The 20,028-nt window shown below is 42.5% G+C and overlaps 1 protein-coding gene across 2 annotated transcripts in view; it reads right to left on the bottom strand.

Moving 5' to 3' along the window:
* ATP6V1H (ATPase H+ transporting V1 subunit H) overlaps positions 1 to 20,028 on the bottom strand; it is a 123,440-nt gene that overhangs the window by 72,270 nt on the left and 31,142 nt on the right. For both annotated transcript variants that reach the window (XM_069960039.1, XM_069960040.1), the window contains exon 8: positions 14,916 to 14,969. In XM_069960039.1, coding sequence (XP_069816140.1) covers positions 14,916 to 14,969 — 54 coding nt within the window. The remainder of the gene's footprint in view (positions 1 to 14,915; positions 14,970 to 20,028) is intronic.

Below are 20,028 nucleotides of genomic sequence, written 5' to 3'. Positions count from 1 at the left end.
AGAGATATCACTGTGTTATCTGTGGTGTTACATAGGACTGCAGGTGACATCTACTATATTATCTGTACTCAGAGGGATATCACTGTGTTATCTGTGGTGTTACATAGGACTGCAGGTGACAGCTACTACATTATCTGTACTCAGAGATATCACTGTGTTATCTGTGGTGTTACATAGGACTGCAGGTGACATCTACATTATCTGTACTCAGAGATATCACTGTGTTATCTGTGGTGTTACATGGGACTGCAGGGAAATCTACTACATTATCTGTACTCAGAGATATCACTGTGTCATCTGTGGTGCTACATAGGACTGCAGGTGACTACTACATTATCTGTACTCAGAGAGTTCTCACTGTGTTATCTGCGGTGTTACATAGGACTGCAGGGGAAAGCTACTACATTATCTGTACTCAGAGAGTTATCACTGTGTTATCTGTGGTGTTACATAGGACTGCAGGTGACTACTACATTATCTGTACTCAGAGATATCACTGTGTTATCTGTGGTGTTACATGGGACTGCAGGGACATCTACTACATTATCTGTACTCAGAGATATCACTGTGTTATCTGTGGTATTACATAGGACTGCAGGTGACATCTATTACATTATCTGTACTCAGAGTTATCACTGTGTTATCTGAGGTGTTACATAGGACTGCAGGTGACTACTACATTATCTGTACTCAGAGATATCACTGTTATCTGTGGTGTTACATGGGACTGCAGGGACATCTACTACATTATCTGTACTCAGAGATATCACTGTGTTATCTGTGGTGTTACATAGGACTGCAGGTGACATCTACTATATTATCTGTACTCAGAGGGATATCACTGTGTTATCTGTGGTGTTACATAGGACTGCAGGTGACAGCTACTACATTATCTGTACTCAGAGATATCACTGTGTTATCTGTGGTGTTACATAGGACTGCAGGTGACATCTACATTATCTGTACTCAGAGATATCACTGTGTTATCTGTGGTGTTACATGGGACTGCAGGGAAATCTACTACATTATCTGTACTCAGAGATATCACTGTGTCATCTGTGGTGCTACATAGGACTGCAGGTGACTACTACATTATCTGTACTCAGAGATATCACTGTGTTATCTGTGGTATTACATAGGACTGCAGGTGACATCTATTACATTATCTGTACTCAGAGTTCTCACTGTGTTATCTGCGGTGTTACATAGGACTGCAGGGGAAAGCTACTACATTATCTGTACTCAGAGAGTTATCACTGTGTTATCTGTGGTGTTACATAGGACTGCAGGTGACTACTACATTATCTGTACTCGGAGATATCACTGTCTTATCTGTGGTGTTACATAGGACTGCAGATATATCACTGTGTTATCTGCGGTGTTACATAGGACTGCAGATGACAGCTACTACTTTATCTGTACTCAGAGATATCACTGTGTTATCTGTGGTGTTACATAGGACTGCAGGTGACATCTACATTATCTGTACTCAGAGATATCACTGTGTTATCTGTGGTGTTACATAGGACTGCAGGGGACATCTACTACACTATCTGTACTCAGAGTTATCACTGTGTTATCTGTGGTGTTACATAGGACTGCAGGTGACAGCTATTACATTATCTGTACTCAGAGATATCACTGTGTTATCTGTGGTGTTACATAGGACTGCAGGTGACATCTACTACATTATCTGTACTCAGAGATACCACTGTGTTATCTGTGGTGTTACATAGGACTGCAGGTGACAGCTACTACATGATCTGTACTCTGAGAGATATCACTGTGTTATCTGTGGTGTTCCATGGGACTGCAGGTCTCAGGGAGTTGAGCTCTGCTACATCTGCCACCCTGTAGTATATCTCTATCTCCTGATACTGTGGAGCGGCGTGTGCACAGACGTGACCCAGGGCCATTTCTAGAGCCGGGCTGTTGGGGTAGTGTGTCTGTTGGAATGGTGGCCAAGTGGGGTAGTGTGTGTGTGTGTGTGTGGGGGGGGGGGGGGGGGGGGGGGGGTCAGGTGGGATAGTGTGTGTAGGGGGGTCAGGTGGGATAGTGTGTGTAGGGGGGTCAGGTGGGATAGTGTGTGTAGGGGGGTTCAGGTGGGATAGTGTGTGTAGGGGAGGTCAGGTGGGATAGTGTGTGCAGGGGGGTCAGGTGGGATAGTGTGTGTAGGGGGGTCAGGTGGGATAGTGTGTGTAGGGGGGTCAGGTGGGATAGTGTGTGTAGGGGGGTCAGGTGGGATAGTGTGTGTAGGGGGGTTCAGGTGGGATAGTGTGTGTAGGGGAGGTCAGGTGGGATAGTGTGTGCAGGGGGGTCAGGTGGGATAGTGTGTGTGGGGGGGGGGGGTCAGGTGGGATAGTGTGTGTAGGGGGGTCAGGTGGGATAGTGTGTGTAGGGGGGTCAGGTGGGATAGTGTGTGTAGGGGGGTTCAGGTGGGATAGTGTGTGTAGGGGAGGTCAGGTGGGATAGTGTGTGCAGGGGGGTCAGGTGGGATAGTGTGTGTAGGGGGGTCAGGTGGGATAGTGTGTGTAGGGGGGTCAGGTGGGATAGTGTGTGTAGGGGGGTCAGGTGGGATAGTGTGTGCAGGGGGGTCAGGTGGGATAGTGTGTGTAGGGGGGTCAGGTGGGATAGTGTGTGTAGGGGGGTCAGGTGGGATAGTGTGTGCAGGGGGGTCAGATGGGATAGTGTGTGCAGGGGGGTCAGGTGGGATAGTGTGTGCAGGGGGGTCAGGTGGGGTAGTGTGAGGGGGGGGGTCAGGTGGGATAGTGTGTGTAGGGGGGGTCAGTTGGGATAGTGTGTGCAGGGGGGTCAGGTGGGATAGTGTGTGCAGGGGGGTCAGGTGGGATAGTGTGTGCAGGGGGGTCAGGTGGGGTAGTGTGAGGGGGGGGGGGGTCAGGTGGGATAGTGTGTGTGTAGGGGGGGTCAGGTGGGATAGTGTGTGCAGGGGGGTCAGGTGGGATAGTGTGTGCAGGGGGTCAGGTGGGATAGTGTGTGCAGGGGGGTCAGGTGGGATAGTGTGTGTAGAGGGGTCAGGTGGGATAGTGTGTGTAGGGGGGGTCAGGTGGGATAGTGTGTGTAGGGAGGGCAGGTGGGATAGTGTGTGTAGGGGGTCAGGTGGGATAGTGTTTGAAGGGGGGGGGCAGGTGGGATAATGTGTGTAGGGGGGTTAGGTGGGATAGTGTGTGTAGGGGGGGTTAGGTGGGGGTAGTGTGTGTGTGTGTGGGGGGGGTTATTGCAGGCAGAGGGAGGAACTTTATTACTATGGTGGGTACAGCAGGCACATTATTACTATATAGGCACAGGGCACAGCAGTGGAGGCATTTTACTACGGAAAATACACAGCAGGAGACATTATTACTATATGGAGGGTACAGCAGTAAGCATTATTACTATATTCTTCCTAGTAGCCCGAGTGATCTCCCCTTCCTTCCCCAGGGCTGACCGAGGGGGGGGGGGGGGGGGGGGGGGGGCGCTTTTATCAATATTCGCCCTGTTGTCAAAATGACCTAGAAACTGCCCTGATGGTCCAGATATATAAACCTGCAAGAAACCAAAACATTTTGGTTTTACCCACAAACAGCCAATCACATCTTCGCTTTCATTTTACCAGAGCTCAGTAAGAGATAAAAGCTGAGCTGTGATTGTGGAGATTGATAAATCTGGGCCAATAATTCCATGTTTGTTTATGCATGCACATAAACACTTAAAGCGGTACTTTTAAAGGGCGAAAATCTTTTTCTTTTAAATAAACAGGTTTCAGAAAGTTATACAGATGTAAAATTTACTTCTATTTAAAAATCTCAAGGCTTTCAGTACTTATCAGCTGCTGTATGTCCTGCAGGATGTGGTGTATTCTTTCCAATCTGACACAGTGCTCTCTGCTGCCACCTAAGTCTGTGTCAGGAACTGTCCACAGCAGGAAAGGTTTTATATGGGGATTTACTGCTGCTCTGGACAGTTTCTACAGTGTTTCCCTGAAAATAAGACAGTGTCACAAGGCACTAGGTGCTTATTTTCAGGGGAGGTCTTATTTTTGATTCACACTTATTGTTGAACCACAAAAAAAAAAAATATATATTATTTATTATATACCATACAATAGTTGTAATGACACACAGCATAACCCTGGTGGCGACAGAGGTCTTATATTTGGGGGATGCCTTAGTTTAAGCTATCCTGTAAATCCTCCACTATGCCTTATTTTCGGAGGAGGTCTTATTTTCGGGGAAACGGTATGACAGACAGGTGGCAGCAGATAGCAGTGTGTCAGACTGGAAAGAATGCACCACTTCCTGCAGGACATACAGCAACTGATAAGTATGGGGAGACTTGAGAATTTTAAATAGAAAAAATAAAAAAAAACTATAAATTTCTTAAATCAGTTGATTTGAAACAAAGAAAGATCTTCACCGGAGTAACCCTTTAAAGCAGGGATGGGGAACCTTCGGCCCTCCAGCTGTTGCAAAACTACAATTCCCATCGTACCTGGACAGCCGAAGCAAAGCTTGCAAAGCATGCCTGTCATTACCGTTACCACCGTCCCCTCAAAAAAACAAACAAACAAACAAAAAAAAAAAAACTGCTGTCGTAAATGCAGTTGGAATTCTGTGTATTTTTTGTCATTTTGCCTCTTTCTGTTTTTTGGGGCCACATTCTGCTGCTCATGCGTCTGAATTTCACTTTATTTCACTTTTGAACATAAAAAGTTCCCTTACTTTCAGGAGTAAGGTCTCTGGACAGGAGCCCTCACAGCCGACATGAAGGATTCTTGCTGCCTACACTTAGCTGTCTCCCTCTTGTTTGCTCCTCTTGGTGCTGCTGTTTGTTCCCTCAGCCCTGTCACTCAGATGCTTGGTGCGTGTGCTCTGAAAGCCCCCCTCTGCTTTGTTCTTGCGTGTCCTGTCCCTCTGTAGGCTACAGCCTACCCTGCCAATAAGGTAGAGGAACTGGAGCACATCCGCCATTCGGTCTTGCAACATTTAAATGGCATTAGAGTCAAAGTATGTAACGAATTTTAACATGTGTTAAAATGCACCCCCTAGTGGTCATTAATATACAAAATTACAAGAATCTGTCACCCCCAGACCATGTTGTGGCACCGCTGGATAGGAATCTTCAAAAGCATTCAGGACATATCTTTGCTGTTTGTGTTTCTATTTTCATAAAAAACATCTTTATTTGGGCCATAAATAATGTCAAATGAGGTGAGACAGGCGACTGCGGTGCTAAACGCTTTTATCGATATATCTTTTCAGCTGTACTTCTAGCTCAGCAGGTGGTCAGGGGATAACAGGTTCGCTTTAACCAAATATCTTTATAACGACAGTGCCTTTTAAATATTTTATATCAATGTTACCGTTACAAACAAAACCCAATATGATGCTGCATAGCAAAATGAATGTGAACCGTGTTTTTTTTTTTTTTTTTTTTTTAAGAGGAGCAAGTAGCGGAAGCCTTCAAGGTCAGTTCTCTGCCGCTACATGCAGAATGTTGCTTTTCTAACCTCTCTAGAAAAAAGCTAGATGGGGAGAAAAAAATTCATAAAAAAACAGATATAGCTCTTAACTTCTAAAAGGAATGAGCAGTAGTTTGAAGCCATTATGTGTATGTGTACAGCTTTTAGGGTCAAATTCAAGGCTTTTACTTCCAGTGACAAATTGCCATTAAAAAGGTACAATTTCTAGAGATTAATTATATTGAAACAAAAAAACTACATTAGTCGATTTAAGCAGATTTTAAGCAGAAATTTATGAAGGAATAATGGCATATCCAAATCCCCAAGCAATAAAAAAAAAATAATAATAATATATTATATATAAAATTATTATTATAGAGGGGTGCAAAATTAGCTGACCTTTTGTCCTAAATTTTTATTTTTTTCTATTGATCGATGGTGTTCAGACCCTTCTCAATCACTACATAAGAGTCGGGAGAAACACATGGCTATTCTTTCCTGTCTCGCTGCAGGAAAGACGAGCTTCATAAACTTACAGACTCCAGCTACTCTAGGGGGGTAACGGTACTAGTCCATAAAAAGATCAATTGGGAATTATATGAAAAAAGAATTGATGAGGATGGAAGGTTTGTTTTCCTATTTTGTAAATTGGATGGGTTAATATGCGTCCTGGCGTTTGTCTATATTCCTCCTCCCTTTAATACTTACGTCCTAGAACAATTATTTTCAGTTACAAAAATTTTTTTAAACACACCAGTTTTGGTTATGGGAGACTTTAATGCAGTAATGCACGAAGATAAGGATAGGTATAGGGGTAATAGGGTAGTATTAAAATCGCACAGGTCAGTATTAAGGGATATGATTGTGGAACACGGATTATATGATATATGGCGGGATAGAAACCCAGATAAAAAGGAGTACACTTGTTGGAACAGTGCAAAAGGTACACTATCAAGAATAGATATAGGATTTGTAAATGGGCTTATGGCACAGAAGGTTAAAAATGTTAAACACTTAAGTAGGGGTCTTTCGAACCATGCATCTCTTATGTTTGAGTTATTCACAGGGGGTATAAGTAGAATATTTAGTATTAGAATAAATAGTCACTGGTTGAATCTTAATCCCTAATATAGTAGAAGTGGGAAAAGAGTTTGAAGAAATATGGGACATTAACGTTAATTCATCTTCATTACAGGTAGTATGGGATACACTTAAAGCGGTAATCAGAGGGAAATATTATGGAATAATTAGTGGTCTTAAAAAGGGATATAGGGTTAGAGAAAGAAAACTAGAAGAGGACCTACGGTTAGGGGAGGAGGAATATAAGAGGAATGGGTCAGATGATGCAATTAAGCAGTTAGAAGCAGCCAAGTTTAATTTGGATAATTATCTTTTAGAAAAAGCCAGGAACCAGATGGCGTTTTGGGGGAAGAAATACTATTTGGAGTCTGGGACTCCAAATAAAGGCCTGATGGCCATTGTAAAAAATCAGTTGTCCAGTAGGGATATTCAGGCAATTAAAACTGCCTCTGGTGATATTGTTAATGATACGCAGGGGATATTACAACAGTTTAGGGGCTATTTTTATGAGGTATATACACCTGAACATGCCATTTCCTGAACATGCCATTGGATCTCTCACCAGGAGATACGGCACCAGGAATAGATGGTTTGCCCTATGATTTGTATAAGAGGCATTGTGATTTTCTCTTGCCGAGACTGCTGGAAGGGATAGAATCCTCGGTCGAGATCGGGCGGTTACCGGCATCAATGGAGGAGGTGGTTATATCTCTTATTTTAAAACCTGATAAAGACAAATTAGTTATGGATGCGTACCGCCCGATCTCGCTGATGAATGTGGATGTGAAAATTTTGGCAAAGCTCTTGGCATCTAGATTGCAGAAAGTAATCCCTGGGTTGATCCATGAGGATCAATGTGGTTTTATACCAGGTAGGATGGCCAAAGATAATATAAGAAGGGTGTTTGAGAATTTGCAATTGGTGAGGGATCCGTGTTCCCACTCCATCCTGTCCTTAGATGCCACTAAGGCGTTTGACAGGGTGGAGTGGGGATACCTGTGGGAGGTGCTGAAGCGTTTTGGCATAGGCCCTAAATTTATTGAATTGGTGCAGTTGTTATATAAAAATCCCAGGGCAGCTGTACTGGTTAACGGGGAGAAATCTGAGTTTTTTTCGTTAGGTCGAGGCACTAGGCAGGGTTGCCCCCTCTCCCCTCTACTTTTCGCCCTTAGCATTGAACCTTTGGCTCAATTGATCAGATTAAATCCTGATATAATGGGTTTTGGGGCGAGGGGTGGAGGGGACAGGGTGTCCCTTTATGCCGACGATATACTGTTGTTTTTGGAGGACCCCCGAAGGAGTGTGCCAGTAGTTATGGAGCTGATCAGAGAGATTGGATATGTATCAGGATTAAGCATTAATTGGAGTAAGTCAATTTTAATGCCATTGGGTAGGGGACTGTTTTTTTCTTTTCCACAACTGAAGGTATTACAAGAAAATAGTAGTTTTAGATATTTAGGTATTAGGGTATCTAGAGACCTCGAGGAGTTTAATGAGTTAAATCTAAAAGGAATAATAGAGGAGGTAGAGAGAAAAAGTGTGGTATGGCAAAAACTACTTATTTCTAAAATGGATAGAATGGTGTTATTTAAAACTATTTGTCTCCCCAAGTTCCTCTATGTCTTTGGTGTAGCCCCAATTTGGATACCGGACAGCTATTTGAAAAGGGTTAGGATAGTAATTAACTCACTGATTTGGAGTAGGAAAAGGGCGAGAATAAAGCTGGAGCTCTTTACTCTTCCCAAAATTAAAGGTGGTTTGGACTTTCCAGATTTAAATATGTATTTTTTGGCCTCACAGGTTTTTTGGTTGGTGAGGGGATGTGATAGTAGGTTCTTCCAGCAGTTGTGGCAAGAGAAGGACGCTGAGTTATTTAGTTTATACGAAATCTTAGAGATGGGAGTATGGAAGAAAGGTGTAATGGGAAATTTACCCCTGGTAAAGACTGCAATTAGAACTTGGGAGACACTGAAGAATATATTGAATTTAAAATCTGTCTTTGAGTTCACTCCTATATGGTGGAATGAGAGTATCCTAGAAGTACGGAGGATTGGTGTACTAGATAACCTGGTGAGAAAAGGTATTTTAAGGTTAGGGGATATATATGCAAAGGGCCAAATTAAAGATTGGAATAGGATTAAGGGAGAATTTGATTTAGCAGATAATCTTTGGTTTGACTACATCAGGTTGCGTCATGCTATGGAAAACACGGTATGGCTTAAAAAGGTGGAGTTCGACCTGGACATTTTAATGGAGCAAATGGTTAAGGGAACAATAAAAACTAAAGTGGTCTCTTATGTTTACTCTTATATAAAAAGAAATATAGATGTAAGTTATAACAGTAGAAATAAGTAGTTTAAAGATTTGCGACCAATTAGTGAAATTCAATGGCGTAAGATTTATTAAAATGTTGGTATGGTGTCCAGGTCGGGCAATCACTGATTAATCCAATTTAATATAAATCATAGGTTGTATTATACCCCAGCTTTCTTAAACAAGATCAATAAAAGACAGGACGGGAAATGTCCAAGATGTGGGTCTGGGGACTGATTTTTTGCATATGTTGTGGGCTTGCCCTCAGATCCAAAATTATTGGTTAGAAGTGTATAAAAGAACCAATGAAGCCTTCGTAATTAAATTGGTCCCATCTCCGTTTCTTGCTGTTTCGGGAGATTCAGGTGGGATCAAAAAAGGAAAAAAAACGGTGAATAAAATATTAAGATTTTTTTTTATGCCAGATTGCTGCTAATAAGAAAATGGATTAGTTCGGAAGTACCTAGCATTTTACACTGGGAGAGATGTAGGACTAGATATGAAGAATATTATCAGTGAATTGGAAATGGTCCTATTGTGATAAGAGAAGGAAGGGTTGTGTGTTTTTTTTTTTCTTCGTTTCTCTGTTACCTTCGGCGGGGTGGGGGGCAGGGTAATAGGGGGTGGGATATTCAAGTGTTTTAATGTGTTTGTATGTATTGATATTGTGTTTTTTGCTGTTGTAAATTTTGTACTTTGCTGGGAAAAATAAAGAAAATATTTAAGGGGAAAAAAAAAATTATATTGAAACAAAAAAACTACATTAGTAGATTTAAGCAGATTTTAAGCAGAAATTTATGAAGGAATAATGGCATATCCAAATCCCCAAGCAATAAAAAAATAATAATAATAATAATAATAATAATAATAATAATAATAATAATATATTATATATAAAATTATTATTATAGAGGGGTGCAAAATTAGCTGACCTTTTGTCCTAATTTTTTTTATTTTTTTTCTATTGATCGATGGTGTTCAGACCCTTCTCAATCACTACATAAGAGTCGGGAGAAACACATGGCTATTTCCTGTCTCGCTGCAGGAAAGACGAGCTTCATAAACTTACAGTACACTGGAGACAACCTCTTGCAGTGAGCAAGGGAGCACCTCTCCCAATTCTTTTTAAGGATCAGTGGGGGGTCTGAACACTCAGACCCCAACTGATCAAAACATCTGACATTTATTTAGAAAAAAAAGCAACAGTGCCCATTTAAATTGTACTTTTTTTGGGGTGGAGAAACAGGCAGAATAGAACAGGTCAATAACAACATCTACAATTACTGACATCAAAACATAGAAAATTGTGGGCAGAAAAAGATCACCTGGCCCATCTAGTCTAACCTATTAGTATTTCCTTTCTTATTATCTTAGGATAGATATATGTTTATCCCAGACAGGTGTAAAATGTTGCACTGGCGACTTAGTTTAAAGCAGCGACTCTGTACCCACAATCTGACCCCCCCCCCCCCCAAACCACTTGTACCTTCGGACAGCTGCTTTTAATCCAAGATCTGCCCTGGGGTCCGTTCAGCAGGTGATGCAGTTATTGTCCTAAAAAATACTTTAAAATTTGAATCCCGTGCCAAACGGGACTATCTGTGCCCTAACTTTGCACCACCCCTCCGTCGCTCCCCCCGCCACCCTCTTCATCATTAGGAATGCCACTGAAACATTTTCTCCATGCTGAACATTGCACAGGTCCTTAACGATCCAGCCCATGTGTCGGGCTTATACAGGTGGGGAATAGGAAGCAATCTGCCTGGAGCATTCCTAATGATGAGGAGGGTGGGGAGGAGGGACGGAGAGGTTGTGCAAAGTTAGGGCAAAGATACTCCAGTTTGACACAGGGCTTCAAGTTTAAAAGTATTTTTTTTTTTTTAGGACAATAACTGCATCACCTGCCGGAACGAACTGCAGGACAGATCTTGAATTAAAAGCAGCTATCCAAAGATACAAGCAGTTTTGGGGGGGGGGGGGGGGGGGGGTCAGATTGTGGGTACATAGTCGCTTTAAAGGGACAGTGTCACTTTTTTTTTTATTTATTAACAAAATGTAATTATAAAAGTTAAGTGGTTTAGTTATTTTAGTTTTTTTATTTACATCTGTCATCAGTGTTTTAAAACACTGTGATGCTTGCACAGGGGGCTGCCATATTGAACAGCATCTGTGTATGACGTCATTTCACGACACTTACACAGATGCTGTACGGCACACACATAACATTGAAGTGAACGGACGGAGTCCGTCCCGTTCACTTACATTGTGTTTCAGAAGCTGTGTACTGACATGCGCAGTACACAGTTGTGGGAGGGAGGGGGCGCCATGTTACAGAAGTCCACTACTTACAGAAAGTCCTGTGTGTGCGGCCGGCCGTCCTGAAGTGCAGGGGAGGGGGACATCAGTGCCGGTGATCGTTATGTGCAGCCAGACAGCGGGAGCAGGCAGAAGGGGAGAGTGATGGACGGGCTCCCCCTCACAGTGTAAGGAGTGCTGGAGCCTCTTATCATAGGTGCCCCCTGCCCCGGGTCCCTGCTGCTGCTCTGCCTAACCTAACCTGTGTGTCAGTAGCCGGGCAGAGAGTCTCCTTCCTCTCTGGAGCCGGCCTCCTCTTCTCACATGGATCAGCTTGGGGGATGGGAGAGACCGGCAGGGACGGGAGTGTTGCTACGGAGCTCTGTGCAGCCTGGTAAGCAAAAGCTCCTGCCTGAGATCTGTGACCAGAGCTGCAGTGTTGTCTGTCAGGTCAGAAGGTGAAATAAACACACACACACAGGTCCTGGTTGTATATAACCCCCTGTCCTGACTGTATATAACCCCCTGTCCTGGCTGTATATACCCCTCCCTGTCCTGGCTGTATATACCCCCCCCCCTGTCCTGGCTGTATATACCCCTGTCCTGTCCTGGCTGTATATACCCCCCCCCCCCCCCTGTCCTGGCTGTATATACCCCTGTCCTGTCCTGGCTGTATATACCCCCCCCCCCCCCTGTCCTGGCTGTATATAACCCCCCCTGTCCTGGCTGTATATAATAGCCTGTACATATATATATACACACAAACACACACACAGTATTTTCCGGCGTATGGTCGCCCCATACGGTGTGGGGCTCAAAAATTGCCCCATCCCCACTGTATGGGGCGACCACTATAAAAAAAAAAAATAAAAAAAAATAAATTGACTCTCCTAGGGCCCGTTCTTTGCCTCCGGTACTGTTCCCGGCGCAGGCAGTGTGACGTACACTAGAGGCTCGGAGACGCTCAGCTGCCGGAAGAGCTTCGGGAGAATTAGAGAGGCATCGGAAGTTCCCGAAGCCTCTCTCATTCTTCCAAAGCTCTCCCGGCGGCTGAGCGTCTCGATGACGCTCGGCTGCCGGGGAGAGGTTCGACTATCTCAGTCTCCGGTGCAGGTAGTGTACGTCACACTGCCTGTGCCGGGAACGGGCCCTAGGTGAGTTAAATGTTTTGTTTTTCAATTTAGCTGCAGTTAACCCCTGCAGGGCTGCGGTCAGGCAGGGGTTAACATTTTCCGTCATATAAGGCGAACCCCTGACAATTTGCTTAAAAGTCAGGGGTCGTTTTATATGCCCAATCGCCTTAACGCCGGAAAATAGGGTATACCGCTCCGACCTGTGTAATGTGTGACACGGCTGACACCAGAGAGCAATAGCCTGTACTCTCCTGTATGTATGTATGTGTGTGTGTGTGTATATATATATATATATATATATATATATATATATATATATATATATATATATATATATATATCCTACCTGTGTAATGTGTGACACTGCTGACACCAGAGAGCAATAGCCTATACTCTTGTGTGTATGTATGTGTGTATATATATATATATATATATATATATATATATATATATATATATATATATATATAGATATATATATAGTGATACTTTGGTATAAGAGTAACTTGGATTAAGAGTAGATTAATTAGTAGTAGATTAGTTAGTAGTGGACTAATAGTGACTTGGTGTAAGAGCATTGCTTTGGTGTAAGAGCTCCCTGTATTGGGTGGGAGGGCGGGTGGAGGAGGGACATGGTCTGCATAGCGGGGTCTACAGCCCTGTACTCTGACTCAGGAAGTCTCCATCACCTTCCAAATCATAGCAGATCCACTTCAGGCTGGGGCTTACATCAGGGGACATGACTGTGGAGGTAATCTCTCCATAGCTGTAACCCCTCTCTCCCCGGACAGAGAGTGCTGCATGTATGTGCCCACATCTGTCCTGCTCATTCCTTCATGCTCCCTGCAGTCTCTGTCCACCCTTGTGTTTCCCATCCTCTCTATTACTGTACAGTAACTTATAATATCACATATCCAGCTGCTGTTTCTGAATGTTTGTTTCATCTGTTTTACATGTTATTCAGAATAATAAATCACTATTTTTGGGGTGTCTGAATTGTCTGAATTTCTATGATTTCTTATGGGAAAATTTGCTTTGGTTTAATAGTGGATTTGGATTACAAGCGCCGTCCCGGAACGAATTATGCTCGTAATCCAAGGCACCACTGTGTATATATACATATATATCTTCCCTACCTGTGTAATGTGTGACACTGCTGACACCAGAGAGCAATACCCTGTACTCTCCTGTATTATGAGCAGTGAGGAAGGTGAGTGTGGGCAGGCGAACTGTATTTGGTTCTGCAGCAGGTTGAGCAGAGGTGTATTATGAGGTTCTGCAGCAGCTGAGGTGTATTATGAAAAGCTAGGGACACACTTGTACTTCTGTGCAGACAACAACAAAATGGTGCTGCCCAGCAGTACACATATCACCTTCCCCCTCTTTGTTCTCCTGTGAAAAGAGGAGGGAGGTGATGATGTCAGAGCAAATGAGCAGAGACAGCCTCTTTTTTCAGCACAGCCATATATCAGGTTACTTTTACCAGCAGTTTTCCTCCTGGAGCTCCCCCTAGTGGCCATCACTGGGAAATATGGAAAATTAGATAGTTAATTTTTCATATTTCCTTACATGTAAAAAATAAAAAAATGCACATATAAATTAGCAAAAAAATAACACATTCAATTTTAAGACTTTCATGTTTTTTTTTAACTTTGTGACACATTCCCTTTAAGTCTATCAGAAAGCACTATCCCAAACTCCTTCTCTTCTGAGGTCTTTGCTAACATAGAACTGCCAATAGGATAAGATGGCAGAGGATTAATTATCCCCAAGTGCATTATTTTACATTTGGAAACATTAAAAACATTCTGATGAAGTAATACTGAGAGTATCACTAAAGTTACACAGGCACTACAGCCGGTTTCAGGCAACAAGCAAATGCCGAAATTGGTACTTGGTACCACCATGCTGCAGAAACAATGGTAGGATCATATGTGCGGCTATCTAAATCCATTATTAATCGGCCACACATCCCCTTTTCAGTGAAGGCGAAAACAATTACTTAGATGGCCACACAAAAGATCAGCCAATGAACAATCGCTTGCTCGTTTCTTGGCTGATTGCTGGTCCTTTTACATAGGCCAATTATCTAGTACATAGGTGCTCCTAGGAAATCTCATTATCGATAATCAACCCGTGTAAAAGGACACTATCTGCCAACTTGGGAACAGGTGGAATCAGGTAGTGTTTATTTGGAAAGATAAACTAAAGGCATTTTAAATTACAACCTGACAGAACTAATAAGACAATGTGTCTCACTGCTTATTCTCAACAAAGAATTATCGCTTCTGCCGCCTCCACAATCACCTATGTAATGTCTTGTCAGGTTTTCCATTAAAACCTTAAGATTTTCATTCCTAACGCTTTTGTTACTGTGGAGATCTCAGGTCAAACCCTGTCTATCTATAGTTTTGTGTTATTTAATGAGAAGCGGTAAAGTAAATGTGGGCAGCACAGATGAAATACAGAATGGAGCGGACATTGATGTAATGAGTAAGGTTACCGCAAAACTAACAAAGAAGCTGAAGGAAAACGGCAATATGCAACACACTGGTAACTCAATGTCAAGTAGTCGTGCTCTAGTCTATGAATCACTATTATAATATCATGATCTGTTTCCATTTCTGGACACTTACATCACTTGGAGACACTGTTCCCGTTTCCATAGCTCCTCCACTTCCTCGTAATTTCTGAAAGAAGAAAAAAATCTCATAAAACTTATTTAAAGGGAATGTGTCCTCATAAACTGACAGTTATCATTTCCTTATGTCGAACATCTATTTTTTTCTAAAATTATGGTGGTTTTAGTTATTGTTCCTTGTCAATGTCTTCATTAAAATTTTCATTGGGGCAACTAATAATAAGGCCTAATAACAAGATGATCTCCTCTTTATCACAAGTGGGATTGCGGTGAAAGGCACAGATAATAAGATCCACCACTCACGACTGATGATGTACATTGACTTCTTTACAGGTCATACTGCATGTCTAGAACACTCAAAATGAGGTAGCAGGCTTGAGGCACACCCGTGCCAAAGATCCGGGACTTCTGGCGCTGAACGGCAGAAAGTAGTCACTACTGTAACAATGGGAGTCATAGTATTTGGAAAAAAAAGACTTTACTGCACAGATAACGCATTTCGAGGCGTGGCCTCTTCATCAGATCAGTATGCCATAGTATCGGAGGTCATTACATTTAAACAGTAAAAAGACTGGGAACATCAAATTCAAAGTACCCAGTCTTTTTACTGTATAAATGTAATGACCTCCGATACTATGGCATACTGATCTGACAAAGAGGCCACGCCTCAAAATGCGTTACCTATGCAATAAAGTGACTATGACTCCCATTTTTACAGTAGTCACTAGTTTCTGCTGTACAGCGACAGAAGTTTCGGATCTTTAGCATGGCTGTGCCTCAGGCCTGCTACCCCACTTGGTGACCCACCTCAGCCAGTGATTGGTTAAGCAGGCATTTCCTGTAGGGACACCAACATGTTACAAGAGGGAGTTATTGGAATGGCAAATGTGAGAGATTGGGGTAGGAGAGTATATCTTCTTTATTATTTTTATAGCATCCCAACCTCCATAATAATAAAAAATGAAAAACTCTTTAAAGGTTTAAAAACAGAGGATGCAGAATGCATGATGGATAGAAGTACAATAGACATATCCATAGTCCTTCTAAAAGGTATTTATTGGTGATGCTATAACTAGGATATGCCATCAATGTCTGTTTAAAGGAGAAAGGACCCCGATGGACGAATAAGAACAAGAAGGCTAAGGAGGATTTCGGTCTATATTGTTCAAAAGCTTAGAAAAGTTAGTAAAGCTTACTTACTAAATAATGAAAAATTACTTTGCAAACCAATGTTCTGTCCAATTCAGGATTGCTTCTTATTCATATGTAGAAGTACTACTGAGGTTTGGATTTTACTAGATTATACTAGATGTATCTGAAGTGTTCTGTGTGTACAGCCGTATGAAAAAAAGCTTTTGTATGGTAAGCCAGCACAAGTCTGGACATTTGTAGTCTCACAGCTAGACGCTTTAAAATCAAGTTTTAATACACTGAAGATATAGGATTTAACAAAAGGAGATAATGCTAGAAGCTTTCTCACAGACTGCAAAACAGCAGACGCGTCGTGTACAGAATCGTGATGAACCTACTAAGAACCTTTAATAACCTACTTCACTATGTCTTATGCTTCAGATTTTGGTTTCAGAAAAGGGATGCCTGTCTGGAGTACAGAAGTAATAGGGGAGATTTAGTAATGAAAAAGCCAGAGAACTCTGGTGAATAAGATGAGAGACAAGTTTATTGTTTCAGCATCTCACTAGTCACTTTATAAAGTCTTGGAAATTTGGTGCAGTAAACAAACTTTGGCCTCCCAAAAACAGAGCCACCTTGGGAAACATGGCAACTAGAGATGAGCGAACTTAGGCATGCTCAGGTCTGTACTAACCAGAGTGTGTGGCATTTGATTACCGGTGGCTGCAGAAGTTGAAAGCAGCCCTAATGCTGCCCGGAAAATACGGATACAGCCATAGGACTACCCAGGGCTGGATCTAACTTCTGCAGCCATTGGTAATCCGATGCCCCACACTCAGGTTCGAACAGATCTTGGCGTGCTTGAGATTCGCTCATCTCTAGTGGCAACATAAGGATTTTATTTACAACCATCTTCACCTTATTTTATTTTGTTTTGTTTTGAAGTCTACTTTGGAGGTGTCAATACTGGAGACACAGCATTCCTTCCTGTATTGTGTAAACAGTACAGATGGGTGCGACTTTTTACTTAGATACATTCATTATGGCAATGCTACATGTTAATACATCAGTCACAAGATATTGGAATAAAATACACACCGCTCCTCATTAGAATAGTTGAACACATTAGACTCCTTAGTAAATGTCCCACCTAGTGCACGGTCTAGTATAATATCTGCTATCGCCGCGAGCCCAATTGGACAATCTATTAAATTACTGCATTCTTGATCTCGCACGGTAAACTGTTTAAGTGCAAAAAAGGCTAAAATGCTAATTGCAGATTTTTGGCCACATTAGAAAAAATGTAATAAAAAGTGATCAAAAAGTCGCAGTAATCATACTGACATAAAGGAACATAGATTAAATGCCAGTTTTACAATAGGGTAATTGATGTGAACAATTCCCCCCAAATGAAAAAAAAAATGCTTAAAGCTGGTTTCACAGCATATTTTAGCACGCACACACAGCCTGCTGCAGCCATAGCATACAGACACGCACACACAGCCTGCTGACGCCATAGCACACACACACACACACACAAACACACAGCCTGCTGCAGCCATAGCACACACACAGCTTGCTGCAGCCATAGCGCACACCACACACACACACACACACACACACACACACACACACACAGCCTGCTTTTGGGCATAGTACACATACACACAGCCTGCTGCAGCTATAGCATACACACACAGCCTGCTGTAGTCATAGCACACACACAGCCTACTGCAGCCATAGCGCGCACACACACACACACACACACACACACAGCTGCAGCCATTGAACACTGTGTTTTTCTTCAATCTTCTCCCAGAGAGAAAACACCACACTGAGGACAGAGGTTACAGCTACACTACTTATGTCTTCTCCTCCTCCTCTTACACTGCTGCTCATACACAGTCATCCAGCATCCAGGAAGAGAACAGCACAGATCTCCCCCCACACAATGGACTCTTCCAGATCAGAAACAAACTGTTAAATAGTGACCGACTACTTTTCCATGACCACCCTTATGTAATAGGCCCAGTGTCCTATTACTGATATATTCCCGACCACCCTTATGTAATAGGGCCAGTGTCTTATAAGAATGTTGCTCATAATATATATTCATGAGCAAAACTTGTAAAATTAATATCAAAATTCAGTTCTCTATTTTTTCTAGATATTTTTTTTAAAGCTGGAGTCGGTAAATTTTTTTCCGACTCCAGCCAAAGCTAGCTCCGACTCAGACTCCGACTCCAGCCAAAACGAGCTCCAACTCCGACTCCACCACTCCACAGCCCTGCTGTACGATTGGTGTTGAAAAAAAAAATGTAGCAAACCTATGTGGGTCTGCAGGAGAAAATATGCAAATGCTATGGCCTTTTTACCATGAGGAGAAAAAAAAAAAAGCAAAAGTGCTCTGCCCTGGGTGTCGGGGTGAAAGGTTTCCTTTAAGGGTACAAACACACACACCGTATACGCAGCAGATACGCAGCAGATTTGATGCTGTGTTCAGTTATTTAGATCTAATCTGCTGCGTATCGCAGCAGAAAATACGCCGCGTATACGGTGTGTGAGTTTGTTCCCTAAGAGTGTACATGTAGCACTGAAATGTTTGTAATATGGTTCTCTACTGTACCCTTGCCTTGACAATAACAATAACTACATAATATACAGGAAGTTCATTTATGAAAATAGCTCTACTGTAATGGTGACATCCAATGCAGAGATACATTGTACCCAAGCTATTCACAACCTTGTAGAGAAAGTCCATTTGTATTGTAGTCCAGGAAGCTTATAAGATGACACAAAAAAAATCTGCTATTCTACAGCTCTGACATCCTAAAGAAAGGTGTGCGTCATGACACAGTAGCTAGAGACACTCCATATGTGGAGGCGGCACATGTAAGTACAGGGTTAGGAATAGTTATGTGAAATCCACAGTGACCCAGCAAAGGACTAATGAAGCACACTATAAAATGCATTGGTAGGGAAATGTGTAGGCCAGAGGAAGCATTAGAGAAATAAGGGAGTTGCATGCTCGTTTTTTGGAAACCTAAATTCGCCCACTTGGAGGTCAACAAGTCCACAATGACACCTCTGGAAATGATGCAAACACCTCGGGAATGCAACTGGGGCAGCAGGGGAAGATGCCGGGGTACATGTAACATGCCCAAATCGCAGTATTACGCCCCAATCACATCTTCTCAACAATACACTCCCAACACAACATAACCTCTATTTAAAGTGGAAAAATTACAAGCAAAGATTCTTTCCTCTACCTTAGCATGGACAGAAAGCCAAATGGTAAGGAAATTTTTTTTCCTGCATCCCTTTAAATTATGTTGCGCAATACAACCACAGATGACATAGGCAAGCGGGAAATCAAACAGCACCCACTGTTGTCATTGTGTGGGTGATGTGGTCACACACATGCTACATATAAAAGGGTGTGGGTCTCAAGGAAACCCTACAAAAATTCTGTTTGATGCCCTTGAGGTGATCCCACACTAATAATTAATTGAATTTGAAGTCCCTGAGGTGAGGGCTGTCCTCAAGGGCCTCAAACAGAATATTTAGAGGGCTTCCTAAATTGAGTCTCAGGCACCTGAGGTGAGCCCTCCAAAAATTGTGCAAGAGTCTAGAGGCATCCAGCCTTAAAAAATTACATGCAATGGCACATGGTTGAGGAGGAGGAAATGGTCTAAACCATGCACTTTATACGCTTTGTTGGGGTGATAGGGATGCCTAGGAATTGTATGGCAGACCTTGAGAAGACACATGGCACTTCAAGTTTTGTTGTTTCCACTTGTAAACAAAGGGAATAGACCCAGATTGAGTGCTACCCTCTGCAGTATAGTCAACAGCCTCCTCCTGAAATTGGCACTGATAAACCGACACAAGTGTGCTCTGGGTGTCAAGCTCCATTATGCCTTCTCCCATCCCAGCCTCCTCTGTATGCAATGGGTTCTCCCTGATATATTCTTTGA

Source organism: Dendropsophus ebraccatus, chromosome 2 (assembly GCF_027789765.1).
Source record: "Dendropsophus ebraccatus isolate aDenEbr1 chromosome 2, aDenEbr1.pat, whole genome shotgun sequence".
Classification (NCBI taxonomy): Eukaryota; Metazoa; Chordata; class Amphibia; order Anura; family Hylidae; genus Dendropsophus; species Dendropsophus ebraccatus.
This window is presented reverse-complemented; position numbering and strand designations above follow the sequence as displayed.